This window comes from Phyllostomus discolor, chromosome 7, assembly GCF_004126475.2.
Source record: "Phyllostomus discolor isolate MPI-MPIP mPhyDis1 chromosome 7, mPhyDis1.pri.v3, whole genome shotgun sequence".
In the NCBI taxonomy this organism is placed as follows: Eukaryota; Metazoa; Chordata; class Mammalia; order Chiroptera; family Phyllostomidae; genus Phyllostomus; species Phyllostomus discolor.
In genome coordinates, this window is record NC_040909.2 from 139029121 (window position 1) to 139052070 (window position 22950).

General features: G+C 66.1%; 3 protein-coding genes across 4 annotated transcripts; all 3 read left to right on the forward strand.

Moving 5' to 3' along the window:
* The first annotated feature begins 889 nt into the window (after nt 1-889).
* PPP1R16A (protein phosphatase 1 regulatory subunit 16A) lies at nt 890-15815 on the forward strand. Its single transcript, XM_028533746.2, has 11 exons — nt 890-1023; nt 10558-11617; nt 12688-12758; nt 12838-12983; nt 13868-13971; nt 14047-14171; nt 14251-14376; nt 14469-14544; nt 14632-14761; nt 14913-15078; nt 15279-15815. The coding sequence occupies exons 2-11, from the start codon at nt 11359-11361 to the stop codon at nt 15651-15653; spliced, it is 1578 nt and encodes a 525-aa protein (XP_028389547.1). The 5' UTR covers nt 890-1023; nt 10558-11358; the 3' UTR covers nt 15654-15815.
* A 777-nt stretch (nt 15816-16592) lies between these two features.
* Nucleotides 16593-20473, forward strand: GPT (glutamic--pyruvic transaminase). Of its 2 annotated transcripts, none has more exons than XM_028533724.2 (12): nt 16593-16703; nt 17775-17940; nt 18061-18150; nt 18227-18335; nt 18476-18609; nt 18759-19002; nt 19132-19211; nt 19288-19424; nt 19512-19686; nt 19791-19946; nt 20047-20159; nt 20235-20473. In XM_028533724.2, exons 2-12 carry the CDS (start codon nt 17779-17781, stop codon nt 20323-20325), a joined length of 1491 nt encoding a protein of 496 aa, XP_028389525.1. In that variant the 5' UTR covers nt 16593-16703; nt 17775-17778; the 3' UTR covers nt 20326-20473. The 2 variants fall into 2 exon arrangements, with proteins under 2 accessions (XP_028389525.1, XP_035887520.1); XM_036031627.1 differs by lacking the exon at nt 16593-16703 and adding an exon at nt 16854-17329.
* An 87-nt stretch (nt 20474-20560) lies between these two features.
* Nucleotides 20561-22927, forward strand: MFSD3 (major facilitator superfamily domain containing 3). The gene is made up of 5 exons (XM_028533758.2): nt 20561-21754; nt 22109-22256; nt 22334-22458; nt 22526-22635; nt 22712-22927. Exons 1-5 carry the CDS (start codon nt 20737-20739, stop codon nt 22883-22885), a joined length of 1575 nt encoding a protein of 524 aa, XP_028389559.2. The 5' UTR covers nt 20561-20736; the 3' UTR covers nt 22886-22927.
* Nucleotides 22928-22950: the final 23 nt, after the last annotated feature.

Consider the following 22950-nt stretch of genomic DNA (forward strand, 5'->3'; position numbering starts at 1 on the left):
TCCAGGGGTCTAGTTGAGGGTCTCTTGTGTCTCACCAGTCTCAGTACTTATGGCCTCCTAGCCTCACTCCAATCGCAAATAAGTCTTTTTCTCGTCCACGTCTTTTTTAAAAAAGATTGTATTTATTTATTTATTATTTAGAGAGAAAGACAGGGAGGGAGAAAGGGGGAGAGAAACATTACTGTGTGAGAGAAACATCAGTTGGTAGCCTCTTGCCTGCCCCCAGCCGGGAACCTGGCCCACAGCCCAGGCATGTGCCCCGAGCAGGAATGGAACCCGGCCCTTTTGGTTTGGAGGACACGCCCCACTCACCGAGCCACACCAGACAGGGCCCCTCCCCGTTTTAAGTCACCCCCTCTCCTCCAGAGGTCCTCCCTTGCTTCCGGCTTTTGTCCTGACCACCCCCCCCCCCTCCTAAGCCGTCATCCCGCTGCTCCCCATGGCCCTGGTGCGCCGGGTCCTTGCGCGCGGCACAAGGTGTCCCCTCCGTGCGGGCAGTCTCTGCTTTGCCAGCGGAACCTCTGCCTTTCTTCAGAAGCCCAGCCCACCCCTGGCCCGGTAGCTCAGTTGGTTAGAGCGTCGTTCCCATGGGTTGCAGGTTGGGCTCCCCCCTAGGTTGATCCCGGTCCGGGCACAGACAACCTATGAATGCCTAAGTGCGTGGAGCAACAAGTCGATGTTTTTTATCCCCTAAAACCAATAAATAAAAATAAAACCCCAGCCTAAACAGGTGACCACCCTCCTGGGAGCCTTTTGACTACTTGCCCTCCCGCCCACTCCGAGGACGCCCCGGCCACAGAGACTCCCGCGGCTGCGCTCCACAGAGCGTCTACCACGCGCTCCTGGCAGGCCCCGCCCCCGGCTCCCACGCGGCACAGCCGCTTCCGGCTGTGGGCGCCGCCAGCCGGAAGTGTAGCGTTGCCATGGCGAGGGTGCGGCGCCGGGCCCGCCCCTGCGGCGCCTGGGGAAGCGCGGGGCTGACTGACCGGTGGACCGGATCCGGTCCACTGCACGAGGGGAAAGGTAAGGCTCGGACTTCCGGGGCCTGCGGCGGGACCGGAGGCCGGGCTCCCGGGAGAGAGGAGATCGGGCCCCGGGAGAAAGGAGACTGGGTGCCCGGGGAGAGAGAAGGCCGGGCCCCGAGGGAGAGAGGAGATCCGGCCCCGGGGGAGAGGAGATCGGGCCCCGGGCAGAGAGGAGGTCGGGCCCCGGGAGAGGGGAGGCCTGAGGGCAGGCTGAGCCGAGCTGAGAGAGGGAAAGAGGGGGACCAAGTGGAGAGGGCGAGGAGGCAGGCAGGCAGGAGGGTCTCCAGGCCCGACGGAGGCACTGGCCCCTCAGGCTCCAGGGGGCGTGGGCCCCTTGCTTTCCTGGAGCAGAGGCCGAGGGGACCGTGAGATTAGTTTCCATGGCTGCAGAGAGGGCGGTGTGCGTGGGGGGAAGCCAGGGAAAGGCTGGTCCTCCCCGAAGCGCTGCCTGCCGTTTCTCCCTGGACCCTCACCTTAGCTGGGCGGGGGCAGGGGGGCACCGCACTGCTCTCAGTCTCTGTCTTTGTGCCCCAGGGGCTCCCCTGGCCGGCTGGGGGTTTCCCTGAGAGACGTGTGTCCGTGTCCAGCTCGCCCACGTAGCCCACCGCACTGGCTTCCCGCATGGGTAGGCCCCTCTCTCCGAGTGGGGTGCCCCATCGTGTAGGTGGACGGCCGTGTAGCCTGGCCACACACCTGTGCCCAGGCCCGCCTTTGGCTGTCGGGAATAACGCTGCTCTGCGCGTTCACAGACGCGATTCTTCGTGGGACATGGGCGTTCTCTCTCTAGGTCTGAGAGGACAGAAAGGGTGGATCGAAGTTTGTGGTTAACTTTGTTAGAAAGTGGCGGACTGTTTTCCAGAATGACTGCGCATGCACCTCACCTTCCCAGTAGTTACAGCCTCAGTGCCGTCAGCCTGTTCGCGTGCAGCCATTTCCGCGCCGTGGCCCTCGCGTGCGCTTCCTCCCAATGAATGGTGCCGAGCGTTTTTCCACGGGCGTACCCTCTGTGCTCTTTTGGTTCACGTGCTTACTTTCTTGGCCATTTGTATATCTTCTTTTGTGAAGGGTCTGTTCAAGTCCTTTGCCCTTAAAAAAACTGGTTTTGCCTTGCCAAGTTTTAAGCATTCTTTGTACCCTTAGGGTGCCAGTCCTCTGCCAGACATGCACTGCCAGTGCGTGGTCGCCGCCAGTGTGTCCGGAGCAGGGGGCGCTCTTCATTTTGACAAAGCCCGGCTTGGTGGTCTTTCCTGGACGGTGTTCGCTTTCTCCCCTGCTGTGAGGAGGAGCCGAGGGTCCTCGTTTCCCATGTGGACGCCCAGGCATCCCGGCACCACTCTTTGAAGACCGTCCTGTCTCAGGTGTATTGCCCAGCACCTTTGCCGAAAATCAGGGGACACTCACGAGCGGGTCTATTTCTGGATTCTCTGTCTCATTCATTAACCTTGTGCTGCGACCCCATAGATTTGGAGGTTGTAGCTTCGAAGCCTTGAGATCAAGGACTGGGAGTTCTCCAGCTTGGTTTCTCTTTCTCATGCCATTTTGGCTCTTCGAGATATTGTGCAGTTCTTCATACATTTAGAATGAGCTTGTGACTTTCTACAAAAAGGCTGACTGGGGTTTTGACTGGGATCATATTAATGCTGTAGCTCTATTTGGGGAGAGTTGACTTAGCAACATAGAACGTGGTATTTGTGTATCTGCATCTATCTTCCCTTAGGTAGGTCTCTGCACTAATTGTCTGTTGCCAAGTAGTAAATAACTCTAAAACAGAATGGCTGAAACAATAAACACGTTATCTCCCGGTTGCTGTGGGTGAGGAATTAAAAAACGGCTTAGCTGGGTGGTTCTGGCTCTAGCTCTCCTGCGGTTGCAGTTAGGGTCCTCAGCCAGCACTGCATCGTCTGGCGGCTGCACTGCCAGCTGGGGAGCTGCCCACGGAGTGGCTCCGTCACGTGGCTGGTGGCGGGGGGCACCTGCCTCACCGGTGGGGGCGGCGAGGAGTGTTACAGCCCCTCCGGGAGAGGTGGAGACGCTGCTGCACTGTTTTGTGATGTCGCCCCTGAAGTTAGGCGTCGCCATTTCTACTTCATTGTTGTGAGAAGTGGGTACTCCAGGGGAGGAGGTATCAAAGTATTTCAGGCTTCATGATACTAAGTTTATAAGTGACACTTAACACTTCGCATTTTCCAAGCACAGAGGCATACGGTTGAATTTAACACACTGTCCTTTTGTCCTGCAACCTTGCTGTTCATGTTAGTAGCCCTCTCCTAGATTCCTGCGGTATTTCTGCATGTCTGCTACACGCCTTCCGCATCTTTTCTCCAATCTGCGGGCTTTTCGTGTCTCTCCTGAGTGCACTGGCTGGGGCCTCTGGCACAGCGTTGCCAGCCTCCCTGGAGGACCCTCCCTTGCCCTGGGCTGGGCCCTACCCAGGGTTAGTGATCCGTCCAGACTCCCGGGGCTGGGGGCTGGGGGTGGTGCATTCTGACGTGGAGCAGGCGAGGGTACGTGACAGCCAATCCCCATTCTGCTGCCGGAACGATGCAGGTGGCTCCCCGTGGCCAGCCAGGCCAGGTGCTTGGAAGGCCACTCCTGCCCTCTGCCTTTGGGCGTGCACTCCCGCTGCGGTGACCCAGTGCAGCTGGGAGCCTCGGGGGGCTGACGTCCACCGTCTGCACTAAAGCTGGCACTTCGGTTTCCCGCCCCGGCCCCGGCTGGCCGGCTGTCCTGGGAATGTCTGTTACAGCGATGGCCCAGGACAGGTCCAGCGTGGGAACCCAGCGCGGGAACCCAGCGCGTTTCCGTCTCCGCCTGGGGCAGTGCCGGGAGCGGGACGTGAGTCCTGCGTCGGCCGGTCACGTGCTCCCACTCCCCTGAGCCGGCTGCGCAGGGGGGCGTGTCCGGTGGGTGTCGGGTTTCCAGTGCGTCTCCCTGATGACTAAGGGCCTGGGCACCTTCCTGCGTTTGCTGGCGTGAGGTGGCTGTTGAAGGCTTTGGCCTATTTTCCTGTTTGGTGCAGCGCTTTTATTACTTGTTTTGTTGTTTTATCCTCACCTGATACGTTTAGTGGCTTCAGAGAGCGGAGGGAGAGAGAATCATCAACGTGAAAGACAAACATCAATGGGTTGCCTCCTGTACGCGCCCCAACTGGGGATCAAACCCACAGCCCTTTGGTGTACGGGATGGCCGGGCTTTTTTTTTTTTTTAAGATTTTATTTATTTACTTTTTAGAGACAGGGGAAGGGAGGGAGAAAGAGGGAAACATCAACGTGTGGTTGCCTCTCACGTGGCCCCCCTATCATAACCCTAACCCTAACCCCAGGCCTGTGGCTTGACTGGGAATTGAACCTGCGACCCTTTGGTTCACATCCGGGCACTTGGTCCCCTGAGCCACAGCAGCCGGGCCTGCCTTTTAGTAGTTCTTTTTATATCAGTTGTTGGTTATGTATTGCCAGTATCATTTCCTACTCTGTGACTTGCTTTTTCACTCACTCACTCGTTTTATTTTTAAATTCTCTTTTGGGATTGTTGTAGATGCACACAGTTGTAAGAAACAGTTCAGGGAGACCCCGCCTCACTCTCAAGTCCCCCAAAGGCACATAACTGCGCTCAGAGCCCCACCTGAGACACCGACCCGCGGGTCGCCAGCTGCTCAGGCGCCGACGTGCGCGCTCACGTCTGTGCAGCCTCATCACAGCCACGTGGTCCTGCGCCGGGCCGCCGCGCTGGGGGCCGCCCTGCCCCAGCCCCAGCCCCAGCCCCAGCCCCACCCCCACCCCAGGTCTGGCCTTTCGCTGGGGTCCTTTGACTGCACCCAGCAGATGTGGCTGTTGGCGGTGAGCCAGCGCCCGCGGGACGCCTGAGCTGTGTGCACTCGGTGCGGGTGTACCCACGAGAGGCAGCTGTCTCCCGCTGGAGGCTCCGATGGCTCGAGTCACCGTGAAATCCACACACAGGTTTTTGTGTGAACTTAGATTTTCATTTCTCTGGCATACGTGCCCCGAAGCACAGCTGCTTGGTCTTGTGGTTTAGTTTTTTAAAAGAAACTGTCACTGTTTTCCCAGTGGCTGCACTGCCAGCACCGTGGGGGACCCCTGGCTTCACTCCGGCGGGCTGAGGCTGTGGGTGGGCTCGCTGTGGCCGCCACTCGTGTCTCCCTGCGGGTGAAGCCGGCCAGCGCCTTCTCACCCTGGGACCTTGTCAGGGAAGCGCCTGCACACGTCACGTGCCTATTGTCTGATTGGAGTGGTTTTATTTTTTGCTGAGTTTTGGGAGTTCCTTGTGCTCGCTGGACAGAAGCCCTTTGTTGGGACGTGGTTTGCAAATATGTTCTCAGGTCAAGAGCTTGTCTTTCTGGCCTCTTCACGGGGTATTCACCCGAGCAGAAGTTTAACATTTTGGTGCATCCAGTGTGTCCTGTGCCCTCGGCTTGCTTCTGGTGTTGCCGCCGCAGGCGCTGGGTGGCTGTGCCCTTTGCACTTGACGGACAGTGTTGTGCCCGCTGCTGAGTGCGGAGCTGGGCCCTCGCTCGTCAGTGGAAACACTCCCGGTCCAGCGGCCTGGGCCGGGCTGCCCGCCCCCGCGGTTCTGAGTCTGCTCCTGCAGGCCCCGCCTCCCCATCCGCCTGTCAGTGCCTCAGCGTCTTCCTCACCAAACTTCACAGTAAATCTGGATACCCAGACGTGTAAGGACGTGCTGTCTCGTTGTGTGCAGGATGGTCCCTGCTGTCCTTGACCTTTCGCATTTCATGTAAAGTGGAGAATTAACTGGGAGAGAGAACTGAGTTGGAGAAGGGGAGCTCTGATACAACTGCAGGGTTTGCACTGCAATGCGTGGAGTGCGAGCTCAGTTCCGGGGGAGTGACGCGTCCGGGTGGTGGGCGCCCTGGGCGCTCCTGTCTGCCTGGACTCGGAGTGGGGCTGCGGCAGCGAGGGCCGGGGAGTTCCTCTCCCCCTCTTTCTGCCTCCCTTCTCCTCTGACTATAAATAAAATATATTTTTTAGATTAATTAAAATTAAATAAAACCTTTATTTTCTTTTTTAAGATTTTGTTTATTTGTTTATTGGGAGGGGGAGGGAGAAAGAAAGAGAGGGAGAGAAACATCGATGTGACAGAGAAATAGCGATGAGTTGCTTCTCATAGGTGCCCTGACCAGGAATCACCTGCGACCTTTCACCTTGTGGGCTGATGTCCACCGCACTGAGCCATACTGGTCAGGGCATCCTTTTTTTTTTTTTTTTTAAGATTATTTATTTTTAGCGAGGGGAAGGGAGGAAGAGAGGGAGAGAAACATCAATGTGTGGCTGCCTCCCACACGCCCCCTGCTGGGGACCTGGCCTGCAACCCAGGCCTGTGCCCTGACTGGGAATCCAGCCAGTGACCCTTTGGTTGGTTCACAGGCCGGCACTCAGTCCACTGACCACAATAGCCAGGGCCCTCTCCTTTTAAAAAGACAAGGAGGTTTGTTTTCTTTTGGGAAGGACCACCCGTGCAGGCGCACCTGCAGGGCAGGTACGGGGAAACAGCGTGTGGGGTCGAAGGCCTGGCGCGTCCCCGTAGGTGCCTCAGGGCCTCCTCTGCGGCTCAGCAGCCGGCCACCTGAGCGGTCCCAGCGTGTCCCGCTTCTCGTTTGCGTGCGCTCACTGTCTGGGTGTTTTCGCCGTGATCCGTGTCACTGTCCTGGGAGCTCTCTTGCTCCTTGCCCACCGTGTGCGCCCCTGACGACGGGCCCGCGACCACTTTGCTTGTTGTAAAGTTTTTGTAAATGTTTTGGCGCAGTTGACTGTCTCTTCTGTTGTGAGATATATATATATATATATATTTTTTTTTTTTTTCCTCTAAAAGAGAAAGTTTATTTAGAAAGTCATAGAGGGCCCTGGTTGGTGTGGGTCAGTGGATTGAGCTCTAGCCTGAAACCCAAAGGGCCGCCGGTTCGATTCCCAGTCAGGGCACGTGCCTGGGTTGCTGGCCAGATCCCCAGTGTGTGTGTGAGAGTCAGCTGCACATCGATGTTTCTCTCCCTCTCTTTCCCCCTCCATTCCCCTCTCTCTAAAAATAAATCAATAAAATCTTTAAGAAAATAATAATAACAAAAAAGAAGTCACGGGGGTAGAGGAAGTGACCAGTAGAAGAACTGGGCTCAGGAAACCAGCCACAGAGGAGACTGAGACCGAAGGGCCCTCGGACCTCAGGAGAGAAAGGTCGAGGGGACGGGGTCGGGGGGGTGTGGGGCTCCTCGGGGTGGGGGGGGCGCACTGTAGGTCTGGGTTTGTTTGCTCAGTGCAGACATTTTTAAAGCCTAATGTAATCGGATTAATCAGTTTTCTTTGAGGTTTTTGGGCTTTGTGTCTGGCTTAGAAAGGCCGTCCCTCTGCTTGTTCCTGCCCGTTTGTGTCTGGTGTGTCTGTGGCAGGGGGTGGGCCCTGCCCTGTGTCCCAGGCAGCCAGCCCCTACAGCGGTCACTCTGGTCTTCCTCTGGCATCTGCTGACCGCTGGCTCCCGGGCTTCCCGGCCCCGCCTCACTGTGGTCACTCCTCAGTCCCACTCCTCAGGGCCCTCCTGCGTTCCCTAGGCTGCCCCCTCGGTCCTTTCCGCGCATCCCACAGCCCTCCCCACCCTTCCCTTGTTGCTGCGCCCTCTGCTGCCCATGCCTGCCGGTGGGTGTGCGGGTGCCAGCATCTCTCCTGGGAGGTCCCCCCACCCCGGATCTGATCACATCGCTCATTTGTCTGAAAGCCTCTGGCTCCGTCGGCCTGCTGGGCAGAGGCCAGCTCCTCGGCCAGGGCCAGAAGGCGGAGTGCACTGTACACCCCTGCCCTCCCAGCCCGACCCGATACCTGGGCAGGCAGATGCGAGGCCCCCGCTGCTGCTGGGAGGTGGACGGGCCCTGGGCTCGCAGGACGGGCTGCGCCCTCCCTGGGCATCTCTGTGAGGCTCTGCCTGCCCCACCCACCCTCCCCAGCCCTGTCGCCTGCGCCCACAGGTGCTGCGAAGGGGGCTTGAGGGGCAGTGTGGTGTGACGGCTACCGGGGGCTCTGCGTTTAGGCACAGCCTCAGTTTCCTCACATGGAAAATGGGGACAGTGACAGGGACCAGCCAGGGGAGGACCTGCCAGGACATGGCCTGGGCTGGGGTCTGGAGCCCAGGGCCTCCCGGCCCCACGGCCAGGCGTCTGGCAGTGTGCTCCGCAGTCTTGGGGACTGCCGGAGGTTCAGGCTGAGGGGGAGGGGCAGTGGCCACTGTCCCTCCGGCAGGCTCCTCCCGCCTGGCTCCACACCCGACACGGCTGGCCTGGGCACAGAGCTGAGACCTGGGGAAAGTCGCCGGATAATCTCTGTGTGACATTCCAGGGAGGCTTGGGGAAGCTCTGTAGACGGGGCGGAGCTGCCCTGCTGAGCCCCCTCAGCCTGGGTGTGGTGTGGTGGCCACTTGGTGGGACCCCACTGGGCTGGGCTGGCCTCCCTGGCTCTGCCGGGGGCCGGGCTCCTAGGTCGGCGGCTGTTCTCCGACTGTGGCCCGAAGAGGAGGCTGAGTGCGGTTCGGGCAGCAAGCAGGATTCAGGGGCTCCTGCTGTGGGGAGCCCGCCCCGGGTGCTTCAGGGCACCTCCCTTCTCCCAGAGGCTGTGGTCCAGCTGCCCGGGGCCACGGCAAGGAGTGCGGCCGAAGGGCCCAGAGGGGATGTTGGCTCAGTGAGGGGCCACCAGAGTTGGGGGCAGAGGGCCCGAGAGCCGCCTGGTGCCGGGGGCTGGCGGGGGCCAGGTACACGGCCTCAGCCAGCGCCCTGCGCCCTTCCCCCGCTGCGGGGCGGGGGGGGGGGGGGCTGTCCAGAACCTGCTGCGAGGAGGCTCCACAGAGAGACGGCCTTCCAGCGAGAGAACTGAAGGCAGCGTGTGCCCCGGGGGCAAGGCCAGTTGCTGCTCTTTCCTGTGGGACCTGGGCGTTGGAATGTGTGTTCTTGTGCAAAGTGGTGGTGTCTCCGGGGTTTTAGTAAGTGTCACAAGGTCAGGCGGTGGCTCTGCCGTTGGCAGTGTCCTGGGGAGTGGGAGCCAGCCCCTCGACCCTGCGCTGTGCTCCACGGGGGCGCCGCGGCCCTGGGCTGCGTTCCCGTGGGTCCCGCCGGGACCGAGGCTGAGGCCTGCGCGCCCCGTGCAGAGGGCAGCACGCCCCACCCCCGGCTCCTGGTGCCTGGAAGGGAGGGGGCTCAGAGGCTGCCCGGAGAGGTGGAAGTCCTGCCTCACAGGTGTGTGTGTGTGGGGGGGGCGGGCAGCGGGTCCCAGCTCTCGGGCGGAGACGGGAGCTGGGAGTGGTGTGCAGGGTGTGAGGGCTCTGCTGTGTCCCGGGATTGTCCGGGGCTGGCCGGGGCCACGGGAACTGGCTCCCGGCCCCTCTGCCTGTAGAGGTGGGCTGTGTTTCCGGGGGCAAAGGCAGGACTTGGGGGACAAGCAGCGAGTCTGGACGGCTTGCCTGTCCCTGGTCCCCGGAGTCTGCAGAGGTGCTGCCCAGAAAACTCTGTCCTGGGCCCTGTCGGCCCCAGTCCCGTCCTGGAGAAGGCACCGAGGCCAGGCTTGTGGAGGTCGGGGGCACGGCCGGGGGCAGGCTGGCCCTGTTCAGTGAGGTGCCAGGTGTGCCAGAGGCCCTGTGGCAGGAGGGACAGTTCCCGTCTGGAAATAAGGGGGTACGCACTGAGTATTCTCCACGCAGGTGTGGCCAGAGGACGCTGTGTTGGTGTCTAGGTGTCCCCAAGGTCTGGCTGGGGGAGGGCCGGGACCCCTGGGGAGCCGTGGGCCAGCGCCTTCCGGGCAGAACACGGCCAGGGCCTCCGGGGGGTGTGTCTCCTGACCACACGCAGCAGCCACACCAGGGGTGCTGGGCAGGGCCTGCCACGGCGGACTCTCCGTGGCCGTGCCCCAGCCTAACTCCTGCTTGTCCTGGTGCAGCAGATCCCCGCCCAGCAGGCGACCTGGCCCGTGTCCACACGATGGGGACTTTTATTGCAGCCCGGGATGGCTGGCCAGGGCATTGGCTGGACTGAGCTGGGGACTCGTGGAGGAAGGGGCCCAGCTGCTGGGCAGTGAGGAGCCGGGGCGTCGGTCTGAACGGGCTGGGCCCTCCTTGGCCTGAGGCCCGGGAGGCAGGGCCTGCCCTTGGGGCAGTTCCCGCAGAGCCCAAGGAGAGGGCGACCTTGCCCGGCCCAGCCTGGGGGCAGGCAGGTCAGAGTTGTGGGGACCAGGCCCTGGGGCACCTGGGGCACCTGGGAGAACAGCTCGCTGCAGCAGGTGCCTGGGCCCGGAGGGCAGCCTCCTGCTCCCGTCTCAGTCCTTTCCCGGTTCCCGCGACGCGACGTGAGTCGGGATGGGGCAGAGCAAGCCCCCCCATCCCTGCCGGGACTGTCGTGTAGCAGGGCTTACTGTGGGCACCGGGGAGGGGGGCCTCCCACAGGGCAGAGCCTGGGCTCACCTGCGAGCCACTGGGAGCCCAGCCAGCCCCGCCCTGAGCCAGCCTCCGTGTGCCTGTGCTTCCTCTTCCTCCTCAGGCCCCTGGAGCCGCCTGCCGCCTGCGGCCCGGCGACCCACCCAGGACTCCTGCAGAGGGGCAGCGCCCCTGGAGACAGCCGCCAGACCGGCTGTGCTGCACGGTGCCCTGGCTGCTCGGAGCCTTGCCCCGGGCACCGGGCCGGGGACCCCAGGACGCCCAGCACACACCCTGCTCTGGCCTCGCTGGCCGTGGCGCCCGCCCTCCTGCCACACCCCCTCGCTGGCGCCCACACACTGACCCTGGGAGGCAGACAGGAGGCGGCGGAGGGCAGGGAAGGCTGGCCCATGGCTGCTCCCAGGCCCCGCCCGGGCTCCTGAGGCCCGTAAGGAGAGGGGGCTTCTAGGACTCCCGGGGGCCTCTCTGCCCATTGTCCTCCCCCCCACCCCCCGCCCCGTCCCTTCGGCGAGGTGCCAGGAAGCTGCAACTTTATTATCGGGGCAACTGGCTGCAGACCCTGGACTGCGGCGGACAGGCCCTGCGGCTCCCTGCCGGCTGTGCACCCTGACCCCAGGAGGGCGGGCGGGAGGCCCTGCCCTCGAGCAGCTGAGCTGCCGGGGCTCCGTAGAGGCAGCTGCCCTTTCTGCCCAGAGCCTGTGCCCCTCGAGCTGCCCGGCCCAGGGCCTGGTCTCGGGCTGGAACCTCCTGACCCAGCCTTGCCAGGGGCAGAGGGTACCGAGCCTTGAGGGGATGCCCCCAAGGGTGCCAGTCCAGCCAGCTGCCCCACCCCTCAGGCCCAGCCTGGCCCCCTCGTTCCCCCGCCTGGTGCCCCGAGCAGCCCCCCTGGCAGGCAGCCCCCACCATGGCCGAGCACCTGGAACTGCTGGCGGAGATGCCCATGGTGGGCAGGATGAGCACGCCGGAGCGGCTGAAGCACGCCCAGAAGCGCCGGGCCCAGCAGGTGAAGATGTGGGCCCAGGCTGAGAAGGAGGCCCAGGGCAGGGAGGGCCGCAGGGAGCGGCCGCGGAAGGAGGCGGCTGCCGGCAGGGCCCGGAGGCGGGTCCTCTTCCCTCCCAGCGTCACCCTGCTCGAGGCCGCTGCCCGAAACGACCTGGAAGAAGGTGAGTGTGGCTGACCCCAGGGGCGTGTACCGCCTGAGCCTCGTCCTTGTCGCCCTCGCGCGACCTCGAGAGACCTGCCAAGGACACGGCTGCATCTCATGGGCGCTCGGGGTCCGGCCCGGCCGTGGGCTGCAGGCGAGGGGCAGCATGCAGGGCCCCTGCCGCAGGGTCGGGGCCGAGGTGGGTGGGCTCCCAGGAGCCTGAAGCGCCCGGGGTGTGGCCCCCGCGGGCTGGGGGCAGCCCGGTCTGCCTGCCTCTTGCCGGGGTGCGGCGTGCTGGGCAGGAGAGTCTCGCCGTCAGAACCTTCCTGGCCCGAGCTTTGGCAGGCCCCTGCCCTCCCTGGGGCTCCTGGGGGTTCTTCTTGCCTCCCCCAAGGGCAGGGTCCTGGGCCGCAGAGGCTGGGGTGCGGGAGGCCGGGGTGAGGGAAGTGGACAGGGTGTGGTGGGTGTGCCCCGGGTCCCGTGGAGGAGGGGCGCCCGTGTGCGGACTGTCAAGCCCCTCAGGGAGGTCCAGGCCACCAAGGGGGTCCCAGGGGACCTTGGCAAGAGCCTGGGCCCTGGGTGGGACTTCTGAGCGGTGAGGGCGGGACCACTTCTGCTCATGGGGAGACCCTGGGGGGCAGCCTGGGCGCCTCAGGCCCCCCACTGCAGGCTGTGGCAGCCTGGGGCGGGCAGGTGGCTGCCGGCACCAGGGAAGGGCGGTGTGTGGTCTGCCGGGCGGAAGGCTTAGGGGAGATGTGGGACATGGTGGGGGGAGGGTGCTAGCACCCAGGCCAGCGGGGGACGGTGGGAGCCCGGCAGGGCTGTTGTCACTCTAGAGGGGGTGTTCTGGGAGCCTGAGCGCTGGAGTGCCAGGTTCCCGGGGGCTGGAGGCGGAGGGCCGCCCTGTGAGGCCTGCTGGGACAGGGGGTCTCCTGCCACCTGCACCCCTGCCGTCCTCACCCTCCTCGGCCCCCCAGCTGCAGCACCGCGGGCGGCCTGGGCCCCTGCCAGCACGGGCCTGGCCAGGGCGGTGCGGGCCCGTGGCAGGACCCGTGTCCCTGCGCCCTGAGCACGCCTCCCCTTTTGCAGTCCGCCAGTTCCTTGAGAGCGGGGTCAGCCCTGACCTGGCCAACGAGGACGGTCTGACGGCCCTGCACCAGGTCAGTGCCGTGGGGGTGGGCGGGGAGGGGTGTGGGGCGGGCGCGGGCCGGCCCGGGGCTCAGGCTGCCGGGTTTGCAGAGCTGCATCGACGACTTCAGGGAGATGGCGCAGCAGCTCCTCGAGGCCGGGGCCACGGTCAACGCCCGTGACAGCGAGTGCTGGACACCCCTGCATGCCGCGGCCACCTGTGGCCACCTGCACCTGGTGGAGCTGCTCATTGCCCGGTAGGACCGGCCAGGGGCAGGTGTGGCCGGAGCGGCTTTTGTGTCGGGGATGCAGCGGGCGGGCAGTTCGTGCTGAGCCGTAGCCCAGGGTCTCGCCCTCAGGAAGGGGGCCCTTGCCTCTTCTGTCCCCACTCACCTCTCCTCACTGCCCGCGTCCTGGCAGGGAGAGCTGGGCCTGGGCAGGGGCCACAGGCACTCAGGATAGTGAGGTTGTCTGCCCCCGCCCCCCCACCCTGCGCCCACTGGCTGCCTCCTGCCAGGTGCCGTTAGGAATCTGGGAGCTCCTTGAGGGTAGGTCTGGACCTCCAGCTCCTTGCCTCCCAGCCCCCCAGGGTCTGTGTGGAGAAGCACCATTCTGGTCAGTGAGGGGGTGGGACTGGCCAGAAGGGAGGGAGTGTGCGGACTCAGGGGGGCCTTTACCACTGAGAGGTGGGCTGGGTGCGGGTCAGCCTCACCAGGACCCAGGAGTCCCCTGCCATGGCCCCCAACTCTGACCCTCTGGTAGGACAGAGGGCTGGGCGCTCAGACAGCCTGAGGACCAGCCCAGGCTTTGGGGGGGGTGGGGCCGGTGGGGGCGTGAAGGCAGGTGGTTTCCCCCTCCTGGCAGGTGGGCCCACTGTGCGTGTTCCCAGGGGCTGATGGGTGCCAGTGACCTGGAGACACGGGGGAGACTGCAGGGCGCCTCGCCTGGCTTGAGGCGGGACCCAAGGCTGAGGGGCCGCCTCTCCCAACAGTGTCTGGGGCCTGGGCCTCCTCCGTGGCAGCCTCCCGGTGTCCTGGAGCGCAGCCCTGGGCTGGGAGGGGGCTGGAGGCCTCTCTGGGGCGGGGGTGGGGGGGAAGGTAAGAGGAGCCCTGTGGCCACGCCCCACCTACCTTCCCTGCAGGGGTGCTGACCTCTTGGCGGTCAACACGGATGGGAACATGCCCTACGACCTGTGTGAGGATGAGCAGACGCTGGACTGTCTGGAGACGGCCATGGCGGACCAAGGTGTGTGCAGCCCCCCGTTGCCAGGCCGGCCCGCGGGCGGTGGGGGGCACGAGCCCTGAGCCTGTGGCCCTGCAGGCATCACCCAGGACGGCATCGAGGCGGCCCGGGCCTTGCCGGAGCTGCACCTGCTGGAGCATATCCGGAGCCTGCTGCAGACAGGGGCGGACCTGGATGCCCCTGGGGACCACGGGGCCACGCTGGTGAGGACGCGGCCGGGGGATGCGGGAGGAGGGGCGGCCGCGGGAGGGAGGAGGCCGGACTCGGGACGTCTGCCCGCAGCTGCACGTCGCCGCGGCCAGCGGGTTCGGCGAGGCGGCGGCCCTGCTGCTGGAGCACCGGGCCAGTCTGAGCGCCAAGGACCGAGACGGCTGGGAGCCGCTGCACGCCGCGGCCTACTGGGGCCAGGTGGGTGTGGGGCCGGGCGGGGGGGCCAGGCGGGGGGCCCGGGTGGGCCTGCCACGCCGGAGCACTCAGCAGCCCGGGCTCGCCGGCCGCAGGTGCACCTGGTGGAGCTGCTGGTGGCACACGGCGCCGACCTCAACGGGAAGTCCCTGCTGGAGGAGACGCCTCTTGGTGAGAGGGGGGGCCTGCGCCTCCTCCCCCCGGGGCCGGGGCCTGGCAGAGGGCGCCCCTGAGCCTCTCTCTGCACCCCCCCCCCAGACGTGTGCGGGGACGAGGAGGTGCGCGCCAGGCTGCTGGAGCTGAAGCACAAGCACGAGGCGCTCCTGCGCGCCCAGGGTCGCCAGCGCTCGCTGCTGCGCCGCCGCGCCTCCAGCGCCGGCAGCCGGGGGTGAGCGCCCGCCCGCCCCACACCTGCCCACGCCTTGCCGGCTGTGCCCGGGTCTTTGCCCTCGCCGGCGTCAGCCCTGTGCCCTCTGGAGCTGGGACCAGAGTCCACGGGGCGGGCGGTGTCCTCCCCCGCTCACGCTGCCCTCCCCCAGGAAGGTGGTGAGGCGGGTGAGCCTGACCCAGCGCACCAGCCTGTACCGCAGGGAGCACGCCCAGGAGGCCATCGTGTGGCAGCAGCCGCCTCCCACCAGCCCAGAGCCTCCCGAGGAGGACGAGGATGGCCAGACAGACACTGAGCTCAGGCCACCGCCCCCTGAGGTGAGCGCCTCCCCACCCTCCCGCGGGGCAGGCCGCCACCCCAGGAGCCGGTGGGATCTGTGACCCCACACCACACTCGCAGCAGGCACCCCCCCAGCCCTCGTGCCGCCTCTGGACCGCCCCACAGTGGGGGCCCACGGCCGGGGGCAGCCGGGCAGTGCCCTCCTTCATGGCCTCTGGCGCCCACGTTCCCCTCACAGGAGGACGACTCTGAAGTGTCCAGGCCACACAACGGCCGTGTGGGGGGCCCCTCCGGGCGGCACCTGTACTCCAAGCGGCTGGACCGGAGTGTCTCCTACCAGCTGAGCCCGCTGGAGGGCACAGCCCCCGACACCCTGGGCCGGGCCAAGGCCCACCACACCCTGGCGGAGCTCAAGCGCCAGCGAGCGGCTGCGAAGCTGCAGCGCCCCGTGCCTGATGGGCCTGAGGCCCCAGTGTCCCGACCGCCCATGGAGGCCACGGCGCCCTTGCCCGGGTGCAGCTCCGGGGCAGCGGGGGACCCGCCCCTGCTCAGGCTCACGGCCCCCTCAGAAGAGGCCCCCGCGGAGAAGAAGCCCTGCTGCCTGCTCATGTGAGGGGCCGGCGGCCCAGCCCGCGCCCTGGGCCCCCTCCCAGGGTCAGGGTCTGCCTCCTCGCTCAGGGACAGACCTGTGGCAGAAGCCACATCTGGGGGCACCTGGCTCCAGAGACCTTGTTTCACTCTGTGACTCTTGATAAAAAGCCCTTCTGCCACCTGCCTCGTTGTGTCTCAGCTGGGCCACCGTCCCCATGGTGGGGGCGGCCGCGTTCCTGGGCCTGGGTGCGCTGACCCTGTGCGCGCTGGTCTGGGCCCTTTCAGTGCGTGCTTGGGCCGGTGGCAGCCCAGCCCTTGCGTGCCTGCTAGTGAGGCCTGCAGCCTGGTGCCGCCCACCTTCCCAGCATCCTGCAGGCTGCTCTGAAACTCGACTCCCCTGAGGGGAGAGAGAGCTGGGGAGGACCCTCCCCTGGGACCAGTGGTCCTGGTTTGGGGAGGGAGGGGCCAGAGCCAGATGTATTGTGTGCGGCTGGCATCAGGAACGTGCGCAGGGGGGCAGCTCCCCACTCCTGGCCTGTGGCCTGATCCTGGAGCCTGGCTGCCAGCTTTTCCCTGGGCTGGCAGAGGGGCCAGCAATTGGCCACTCAGGCTCCAAGCTGGCTGGGCACAGGGTGACAGGGGCCCCTTAGGGGCCTCGCGTGGGAGGGCTGAGGGCACTGTCCACTCATCTTCCCCTGGAGGGCGGTGTCACATGGCCCCCAGCACTGGGTGGTATGGGGTCAGGGCACCTTCCCCTCCTCACCGGGCAACCACCTGGTCAGTCCAGTGTCGCAGGGGACGGCCCATCCTGAGCATTGGTGGTGGGAGGGGTGTGCCCTGGGGAGGGCTAGGCTGCTGGTTAAATTTAGTGCGGGGGCCAGTGCGGCTGCCCAAGGTCCGCCTGCCACCGGGCCTGCTGCTCGGGCCCTGCTGCCAGGGGGCGGGCGGGGCCGGCCCCGCCCGGGGCTGGGCCCACATTCGCCTGCACTCTGCCCCGGGGGCCAGAGGGACAGGCCTGCATGCTGGGCGGCTGAAGTGGCAGCAAAGTGACAGCAGAGCAGAAAGGCACAAGGTGAGGCTAGGCCAGCACCCGGGCTCCCGCCTGTCCTCTCCGGCCGGCCAGCGCAGAGGAGCCGAGGCTGCCCCCTGGCCCGGCCAGCGGCCCGGAGCCTGACTCCGACCGGGAGGGTGGACGCCCTGACCCTCGGGCTCCTGCCGAGGCTGCCTGGCTGCCGTGGCAAGGGGGCAGCCATCCCTGGGCAGGGCCTGTGGAGGCGGGGCCCTGAGGGCCTATCACTGCTCACTCCCCACTCTCCACCAATCAGCAGCGACTGGGAAGCAGAACGGAGGTCACCCAGCCTGTGGTGTGGCCCAAGGGCGGCCCCAGGCTGGCCTGGTGAAAGGGCACCCCATTGCAGGGCAGCGGGTGTCCAAGGGCCCCTGCTCAACACCCCGGCCCAGAGACTCTGGCCTCCCAGTCCCGATGGCCACCAGGGTCTGACCAGGGGGCCCTTGCACCCCGGTCATGGCCACCAGCCCAGGAGGGGCCAGATGGAAGCCCCCTGTCTGTGCACCTCGGCCCCCTCCCCCGACACTCCAGGGTTCCTGAGGCCTGGCCCAGTTACCTGGGAGACAGGCCTGCTGAGCCGAGAGGATGGGGGCCCCGAAAGGGCCAGGCCTCCTCCGGGGCCTGCTGGGGTAAAGCCCCCTTCCCCCCTCCTTGCCCAACTCTGCCAGCCCCCGAGGGGCACTCCGCCCACCTCCCCTCCAGAGCCAGTTCCTCAGCGCTTCCCCAACCGTCTGTCCCTGCCCCCCACGAGGGTCTCCTGCTCCCCTGTGGCTGGGACAGGGTGCTGGGCAGAGCCCCAAGCCCCACCCACCTCCTCACCCACTCCCTAAGGCTCCCTGGGGCAGAGCTCTGCCCAGTGGGCAGGGCGGGGCCCCCGGGGCCCCAGCTCCTCCTCCAGCCTGTCCTGCCCCTTTCAGTGGGGCTGGGAGGCTGCAGTGGAGAGGGTGCCCTCTTACCTGAGCCCCTGCCCAGGCCCACCCTCGCCAGCCCCGGCCCACTGAGGGGGCTGTTTCCCTCATCCCAGCTTCGGGGTCCTGCCACCTCCTGAGCCGCCTCCTCGCCTGGTGTGAGCAGGGTCATGGCCTTGAGGGCAGGAGAGCACAGCCAGGCTGCCATGAACGGGCCGAAGGAAAAGGTGCTGACGCTGGACACCATGAACCCGTGCGTCAAGAGGGTGGAGTACGCTGTCCGCGGCCCCATTGTGCTGCGTGCCCTGGAGCTGGAGCAGGAGCTGCGCCAGGTATGGCCCGGAGCCCACCCTGCCCTCCAGGCCGCACCTGGGCCGTCCAGGGGCACAGGAGACTAGGGTTTTCGGGATCGACGAGGCCCATTCTCAATGTCCCTGCCTCCGTCCTCCCAGGGTGTGAAGAAGCCCTTCACCGAGGTCATCCGCGCCAACATCGGGGACGCACAGGCCATGGGCCAGAGGCCCATCACCTTCCTGCGCCAGGTGAGACTCTCGCTGCCCTGGCAACCCCGCCCCACCTGCAGCCTACCTGCCCCCGACTCAGCACTTGCTCTCTCAGGTCCTGGCTCTCTGCGTCCACCCAGACCTCCTGAGCAGCCCCGACTTCCCCGAAGACGCCAAGAGAAGGGCGAAGAGCATCCTGCAGGCTTGCGGGGGCCACAGCCTCGGTGAGCACCAGAGCCGGGCCCCAGGGAGGCGCAGACACTGGGGAGGCTTCCAGGGGAGCGGTGGGCCCGCCCACTGGAAGGGGAGGATCTTCTCCGGACCTCACCCGTCCTCTCGGGTCCTGCCCCACCCCGCGGCACAGGGGCCTACAGCATCAGCTCCGGGGTCCAGCCGATCCGAGAGGATGTGGCTCGCTACATCCAGCGGCGCGACGGAGGCATACCCGCGGACCCCAACAACATCTTCCTGTCCACGGGGGCCAGTGACGCCATCGTGGTAGGCAGGGGCCAGGGCAGGAGGACGCCGAGGCTGTTTGTGCGCGGGCTGCCGGCCAGGCTCCTCCTGGCACGGCAGCGCGTGCTTGGGGTGGAAAAGACGGGTGTGGCCCCGGCCCCGCCAATGCCGCCTCCCCACCCCACTCGCAGACGGTGCTGAAGTTGCTGGTGTCCGGCGAGGGTCGCACGCGCACGGGCGTGCTCATCCCCATCCCTCAGTACCCGCTCTACTCGGCCGCGCTGGCAGAGCTCGCCGCCGTGCAGGTGGACTACTACCTGGACGAGGAGCGTGCCTGGGCGCTGGACGTGGCGGAACTGCGGCGCGCGCTGCTCCAGGCTCGCGACCACTGCCGCCCCCGCGCGCTCTGCGTTATCAACCCCGGCAACCCCACAGGTGCGTCCCTCACCCCGCCCCGGCCCTGCCCCTCTCTGCCCCGCCTCCCCGACCCGCGGAGAGCAGAGCGCGCTCTCAGTTAACCCGGGGCTTGCCGCGTCTCCCCTCCATCCCCTGCCCGCGCCCCAGGGCAGGTGCAGACCCGCGAGTGCATCGAGGCCGTGATCCGCTTCGCCTTCGAGGAGCGGCTCTTCCTGATGGCTGATGAGGTGCTGGCAGGGGCGCGCGGGGTAGGGGGTGGAAGGGCAGGAGTGGGCGCCCCCAGTGACCCCCTCGCTCGTGCAGGTGTACCAGGACAACGTGTACGCCGAAGGCTCTCAGTTCCATTCGTTCAAGAAGGTGCTCATGGAGATGGGGCCTCCGTACGCGACTCAGCAGGAACTCGCCTCCTTCCACTCCGTCTCCAAGGGCTACATGGGCGAGTGCGTGCGGGCCAGACGGGCGGGGGCTCTGTGACCCCGGCCGCCCGCCTCTGTCGGCCCTGCCTGGACGCCCGCCCTCGCCCCCAGGTGCGGTTTCCGCGGCGGCTATGTGGAGGTGGTGAACATGGACGCGGCGGTGCAGCAGCAGATGCAGAAGCTGATGAGCGTGCGGCTGTGCCCGCCCCTGCCGGGCCAGGTCGTGCTCAACATGGTGGTCAGCCCGCCTGCGCCCTCGGACCCCTCCTTCACGCAGTTCCAGGCGGTGAGCAGGAGTGGGGCCTGGAGGGGCGGCTGGGGCGGCTGGGGCGGCGAGCGTGCTGGCCTGCGGGGCACTGCTCCCCCACCTGATGCGCCCTCCCTCCGCAGGAGAGGCAGGCGGTGCTGGCCGAGCTGGCGGCCAAGGCCAAGCTCACCGAGCAGGTCTTCAACGAGGCTCCTGGCATCCGCTGCAACCCGGTGCAGGGTGCCATGTATTCCTTTCCGCGCATACAGCTGCCCCCGCGCGCGGTTCAGCGCGCTCAGGTGCTTCGCGGGTCGGGGAAGGCAGGGCAGGTCCGCGGGGAGGGCGGGGTCTGCGGAGCCCCGCCCTGATCACGCCCACCGCTCCCGCCCCTCACTCCAGGAGCTGGGCCTGGCTCCCGACATGTTCTTCTGCATGAGCCTGCTGGAGGAGACCGGCATCTGCGTGGTGCCGGGCAGCGGCTTCGGGCAGCGGGAAGGCACCTACCACTTCCGGTGAGGTCCCACCGCACGGCCCCTCCTCGCGGCCCCCACACCCTTTGCCCGTCGCTTATCTCCCTCCCCTTTTAGGATGACCATCCTGCCCTCCATGGAGAAGCTGCGTCCCCTTTTGGAAAAGCTGAGCCAGTTCCACGCCAAGTTCACCCGCGAATACTCCTGAGTACTGCTGGGGACCAGGCCTGGCGGCCCCGGACTGACAACACCCTGGGGCCCGAGGGCCTTGCTGCCCGTGGGGCTGGGCCCCTGCCTCCCTGCAGGCCTCCAATAAAGCCGAGCCTCTGGCTGTTAGGCGGAGGCGTGCTCACCTGTGTGCGCCTCCCCCGTCTCCTGATTGGCCTTCTGCGCAGGCCTGGTCTCACTTCAGGAGTGGTCGAGGAGGCCTCCCAGAGGAGGTGGCCTTCTTGCCTTCGCAGCGCCTCCGGTGGGCTCATTCCCCGCCGTGGGGCCTCAAGGAGGAAGCCTGGGTTTCCTTCCTAACTGCCACCTGGGGCTGCTGTGCAGCGCAGGGACCAACGGGTCTCGCTCAGCCTGGGTTGTTTGAAGAGCGGGGTGAGAGCGTGTGACACGCAGAATGGGTCGCCTTACCGGCCCCTACCCCGGAGGCCAGCCCCTGTCGGCGGCTCGCGCGCGCAGTACCCAGGGTGGCCACCGGGGGCGCCTGCATACGGCCGGCGCTCTGGCCCGCTCCGGCGCTCTATGGCCCGCGTCTCCGGAAAAAGGGGACCGCTTGCGGCTCAGCGGGGTACGGACGCCAGCCAGTCCAATCCTAACCCCCCTCGGCGCAGTCCAAAGGTCATGCCGCCGTGTGACCCTGGACCCGGCCAGACCACCAGCGGGACCGCTCCGCCCCGTTCCACCGCAGGCCGGCCTTGAACTCGGCCCCAGCTCCCCGTCCTCTCTCCTGGCTATGCGTGGGAAGCTGCTGCCGCTGGCCGGCCTCTACCTGGTGCAGGGCCTGCCCTACGGGCTGCAGTCTGGCCTGCTGCCCGTGCTGCTGCGAGCAGGTGGCCTCTCCCTGACCCGCGTGGGACTGGCCAAGGTGCTGTATGTTCCCTGGCTGTTCAAGCTGGTGTGGGCCCCACTGGTGGACACACGGGGCTCCCCCAGGGCCTGGCTGACGCTCAGCACGGCGGCTCTGGGCCTGGTGTGTGGGCTGCTGGCAGCCTTTTCTCCCGCCGAAGATGGCCAGGCCGAGCTGCCCGTCATGGTGGCGGCACTGCTTCTGCTGCTGAACCTGGGCGCAGCTGTGCAGGATGTGGCCCTGGATACACTGGCTGTGCAGCTCCTAGAGCCAGCGGAGCTGGGACCTGGCAATACCGTGCAGGTGGTCGCTTACAAGCTGGGGTCGGTGCTGGCGGGTGGTGGGCTGCTGGTCCTTGTGCCCACCCTCTCCTGGCCCCGGCTGTTCCTGCTCTTGGCTGCCACCTACTGGCTGGCTGCTGCCCTGGCTTGGAGCGCACCCGCTCTCCAACAGCTGCCCTCTCCCAAGCCGTCAGGACACCCGCCCCACACCCTGCAGCGTCTGCGGGACTTGGTGGCTGTATCTGGGACCCTGTGGACCGCGGGCTTTGTGCTCACTTACAAGCTGGGTGAGTGAGGGCTTAAGTCAGGCAATAGCAGGGGCGGGGACCTCAGGGGAAGCTCCAGGTGGGTCCCCAGGAATCCTGGGATCCACCTGTAGGGCTGCCCTGTCTGGGGCATGTATGCCTTGTGGGCTGGAGCCCGTCCAGTCCTGCAGCTTGCCTCCTGTCCTCCAGCTCTAGCTGCGCAGCCACTCTGAGCTCTAGCCACAATCCTTTGCTCATGCTGACCCTGAGCTTGGCTGATGCGGTTTCCTCGGTCCCTCAGCACCAGAGGCAGGGGTAGCAGCCTAGCTGGGGAGCACGACCAAGGCCACAGGTGGACAGGGAGGCAGGTGACACCTGCTCACATTCTCCCCACAGGTGAGCAGGGCGCCAGCAGCCTGTTCCCACTCCTCTTGTTGGACCGAGGCCTCACCGCCCCAGAGCTGGGGCTGTGGAACGGTGTGGGCGCTATGGCCTGCTCCATTGCTGGATCATCCCTGGGCGGGGCCCTGCTGGCCAGGCACTGGTGAGCTGTCTTCAGCCTGCCCCCCTCACCCTTCGGCACGTCCCACATCCCTGACCTGCCCAACCTCACCACCACAGGAAGCTGCTGCCCTTGCTGAGATCAGTGCTTCAGTTTCGCCTCGGGGGTCTGGCCTGCCAGACCACCCTGCTCTTCTACGTGGACACCCTGGGGGCCAAGCTGGGCCCCGGCACAGTCCTGAGAGGTGAGGGGCTGGCCATGGGGGGAGGAACACGGTGCAGCCTGGGCCCCACTGACCTCCACCTTCCCAGGGGCAGCTTTGCTGAGCCTGTGTCTGCAGCACTTCCTGGGGGGCCTGGTCACAACGGCCACCTTCACCCTGATGATGCGCTGTAGCCAGTTGGCACCGAGTGCCCTGCAGGTGAGGAGGCTGGGACACTGCGGGCATGCAGGGCTGGGGTCCGAGCAAGTCCTCATCTGACCCCCTGCCCCCACAGGCCACACACTACAGCCTCCTGGCCACGCTGGAGCTGCTGGGGAAGCTGCTGCTGGGCTCGCTGGCCGGAGCCCTGGCTGACAGTCTGGGGCTGCACCTCTGCTTCTCCTTCTTCCTCGCCCTCTCCGCCACACCCATTCTGGGCCTGGGCCTGGCGCCCAGAATCCTGGCCTGAGCTGGGTGGCTGGACGGGTCAATAAAGCCAAATCTAAGTGTGGCCTGTTTGTGTTTTTCTGGAGT

Bases quoted from the DNA above. Each gene is read 5' to 3' on its own strand.
- PPP1R16A (XM_028533746.2), top strand. From the start codon at position 11,359: ATGGCCGAGCACCTGGAACTGCTGGCGGAGATGCCCATGGTGGGCAGG. The intron at 14,545-14,631 runs GTGAGAGGGGGG...CCCCCCCCCCAG, and splicing joins GCTGGAGGAGACGCCTCTTG to ACGTGTGCGGGGACGAGGAG. The intron at 15,079-15,278 runs GTGAGCGCCTCC...TTCCCCTCACAG, and splicing joins TCAGGCCACCGCCCCCTGAG to GAGGACGACTCTGAAGTGTC.
- GPT (XM_036031627.1), top strand. From the start codon at position 17,286: ATGGGGGCCCCGAAAGGGCCAGGCCTCCTCCGGGGCCTGCTGGG. The intron at 19,212-19,287 runs GTGCTGGCAGGG...TCGCTCGTGCAG, and splicing joins TCTTCCTGATGGCTGATGAG to GTGTACCAGGACAACGTGTA. The intron at 20,160-20,234 runs GTGAGGTCCCAC...CTCCCCTTTTAG, and splicing joins GAAGGCACCTACCACTTCCG to GATGACCATCCTGCCCTCCA.
- MFSD3 (XM_028533758.2), top strand. From the start codon at position 20,737: ATGGGTCGCCTTACCGGCCCCTACCCCGGAGGCCAGCCCCTGTCGGCG. The intron at 22,459-22,525 runs GTGAGGGGCTGG...CCACCTTCCCAG, and splicing joins CCCCGGCACAGTCCTGAGAG to GGGCAGCTTTGCTGAGCCTG. The intron at 22,636-22,711 runs GTGAGGAGGCTG...CTGCCCCCACAG, and splicing joins TGGCACCGAGTGCCCTGCAG to GCCACACACTACAGCCTCCT.